The 2,547-nt window shown below is 34.7% G+C and overlaps 1 protein-coding gene across 1 annotated transcript in view; it reads left to right on the plus strand.

The window, feature by feature from the left end:
* The first annotated feature begins 398 nt into the window (after positions 1 to 398).
* PLPPR4 (phospholipid phosphatase related 4) overlaps positions 399 to 2,547 on the plus strand; it is a 61,920-nt gene continuing 59,771 nt past the window's right edge. Inside the window, exon 1 of the mRNA XM_072419848.1 lies at positions 399 to 822. Within this exon, the coding sequence (XP_072275949.1) occupies positions 745 to 822 (78 nt within the window). The 5' untranslated portion in view covers positions 399 to 744. The remainder of the gene's footprint in view (positions 823 to 2,547) is intronic.

The following is a 2,547-nucleotide window of genomic DNA, read 5'->3' on the forward strand; positions in this document are numbered from 1 at the left end:
TAAATTTTCAACTTGATTTTCTTGTTTTTTTAAACACAAGTTGGATGGATGACTGTGAGCATAGCCCATATCAGTAGTCAATTGTATTTAAAATTTAGAGACTTTAAACTCTGCGGAATACCCACACACACACATATATATATATATATATATATATATATATATATACACTCAATATATAAATACTGTCATCCTTGAGGAGTATAAAGGTTAAATACAGCATTAATAGTCAGTGTCATTTCATGCGGTCACTTGACAACCAACTGATTCTCTCTGGTCCTCAGTGACATATTTGACATCATCTGTCAGGTGGAAAGATTGATCAGACTGGAGCTCTCTTCAGCCTCCTAGCACATAAAAACCCAGTGATTTTTTTTCCTCTTGCTCTCTGTAGCTCCTTTGACGTCAGACCTACACACAATAGGCTGTGAATTCTAATGCTTAAGTGAATAGGAGCTTATTGGGAGCTTGAGCGGAGCAAGAGGGGTGTTTTTGTATAGGAGCCATTACTGTTTCTGTAAGGCATAATGAATAATTTTCTCTGACTGTGTGGGAACTTGAATTGCTGCAAGGGAGAGAGAGAGAGAAGGCAAGAGGAAAAAAAAAAAAAATCACCAAATGCTGCACACTCCATAGGTGGCACTAGGGAATGGTACATCAATGCTGAGCTCTAGATCTGCAAAAGGAAAATCATTTTGAATCAGCCTGCCTGGAAGAGAGGATTCTGCTGATTAAAAAACAAACATGTCTGCAAAGGAACGGCAAAAGATGAGAATCACAAAAGACAGCGTCACATTACTCCCATGTTTTTATTTTGTGGAGGTATGTTAAAATCATATTCCTATTTTTCATTGCATGTCCAATTAGATATATCTGTAATTATGTGAATATGTTGGATGTTGCTGATAGAGGTGATGTACATGCATGCTGTAAGATGCTTTTGATTTTTGCCATCAATAATGTTGTGTGTTCCACTTCTGTAGATTGCAAACAAGGCTGGTTTTCATCATTACTACTGTCAAAACCATCATAGCTTTAGACATAATGCAGCAGAAGATATGCAATACAGTGGCGTATTAATGTTATATATATATATATATATATATATATATATATACAGCTTATGGTATGACATATAAAATGTGGAAGGCTTTTCACGTAATCAAACTGATCAAGTCAGTTGGTTTCATACATACAACCACAAAATGATGTAACTGGCTACAAGGCTAAAATGCAAACACAGTGCTGAGTAAAATGAAATTAATGAATATTTTAACGGTCAATGATATCATTATTTTGGCAGAGTGATGACATTGTATATCAATATATAAATATAATTATTAAGGTTAATATTAATAAAACATTTGAAGCTTTTTTAACCAATGTGTACACATTAAGTTGGCTGGATTTTGTTTTTTGGCAGGGAGCCTTTTTTGTTATGTATTTGGAGACTTGAGACTAGAATGATAATGATGTAAGATAGAACAGAGTTGAAAATAATGTTAAATTGAAAGGACTGGTTGTATTATGCTATAGCAGAAAAGGAGGAGTTTATAGAGTAGTTAATGAAGGTCAACATTTTTTTTCAGTTTCGAAGGCCATGCTGAATCTGCTGTACTTCTTCCCAGTAATTATAGGGTGGTAATTGCAATGTCTTGTAGAGTTCATCAATAGGGCACATTTGCTGTCATTTATGGAAGTGTGATGTCAAATTTCTGTATGTTTTGTGGCCTTGCCAGTTAGCGAGTCTTATAGGTATAGTCTTTGTTTTATAAATAGTATTTGTATACAACTGGCAGAACAAAAGTTGTTTATAGTGGTATATAATAAAATATCAAGGTAGTCATCCTATGATTTTTTAGCATTTTATATAGACACATACAGACAGACATTCACTCTTCTGAGCAGGCCTACTGCAAAAGCTCTGATTAGAGTGAATGAAAGAATTGAAGTTGATGTCTAGACAGGGTTAAAAGAATTTAAATGTGCCTGTTGCACCAGTGCTGATTTACTACAGAACTAAAGCCTGACATAGGCTGTGATTGCTTAGTCTAGGAGAGCAATAAATATTGAGCTTGTACACCCATAGTACTAGATACCCATGGGTACTTGTTGAATATATAACACTGCATATATGCCTGAAGCAGAGTTTTAGCATTTTTCCTTTTGTCACAGAAGCTGCCATCTGTAAAGAATTTTATTTTCTATCAATGTTAGCATTAGATCACTTCTAGTTATCCTTCATCGATCTTTTCTCCACAATGTTAAAACATAGTGGAAAGTTTATGAGCTTCTGTTCAAATGGACCCCATGGCTGGATATGTAATTTGGATCAGTGACTACTTGTAAGGTTCACATTGAGGATTTTTAATAAATAAACTTTGCTTTTTATCCTGGAGTGTGGCCCCATCAACTTTATCTTGAAGCAAGATGATGTATGAGTATATTGTGAAACTGAATAGGATACTGAAGTGAAAGCTCCTTCAGGGGCAGACACTAATATTCTAGGCCCTATAATGGAAAAATCTAATATGTTAAAGCTAAGTA

Source organism: Pyxicephalus adspersus, chromosome 8, assembly GCF_032062135.1.
Source record: "Pyxicephalus adspersus chromosome 8, UCB_Pads_2.0, whole genome shotgun sequence".
NCBI lineage: Eukaryota > Metazoa > Chordata > Amphibia > Anura > Pyxicephalidae > Pyxicephalus > Pyxicephalus adspersus.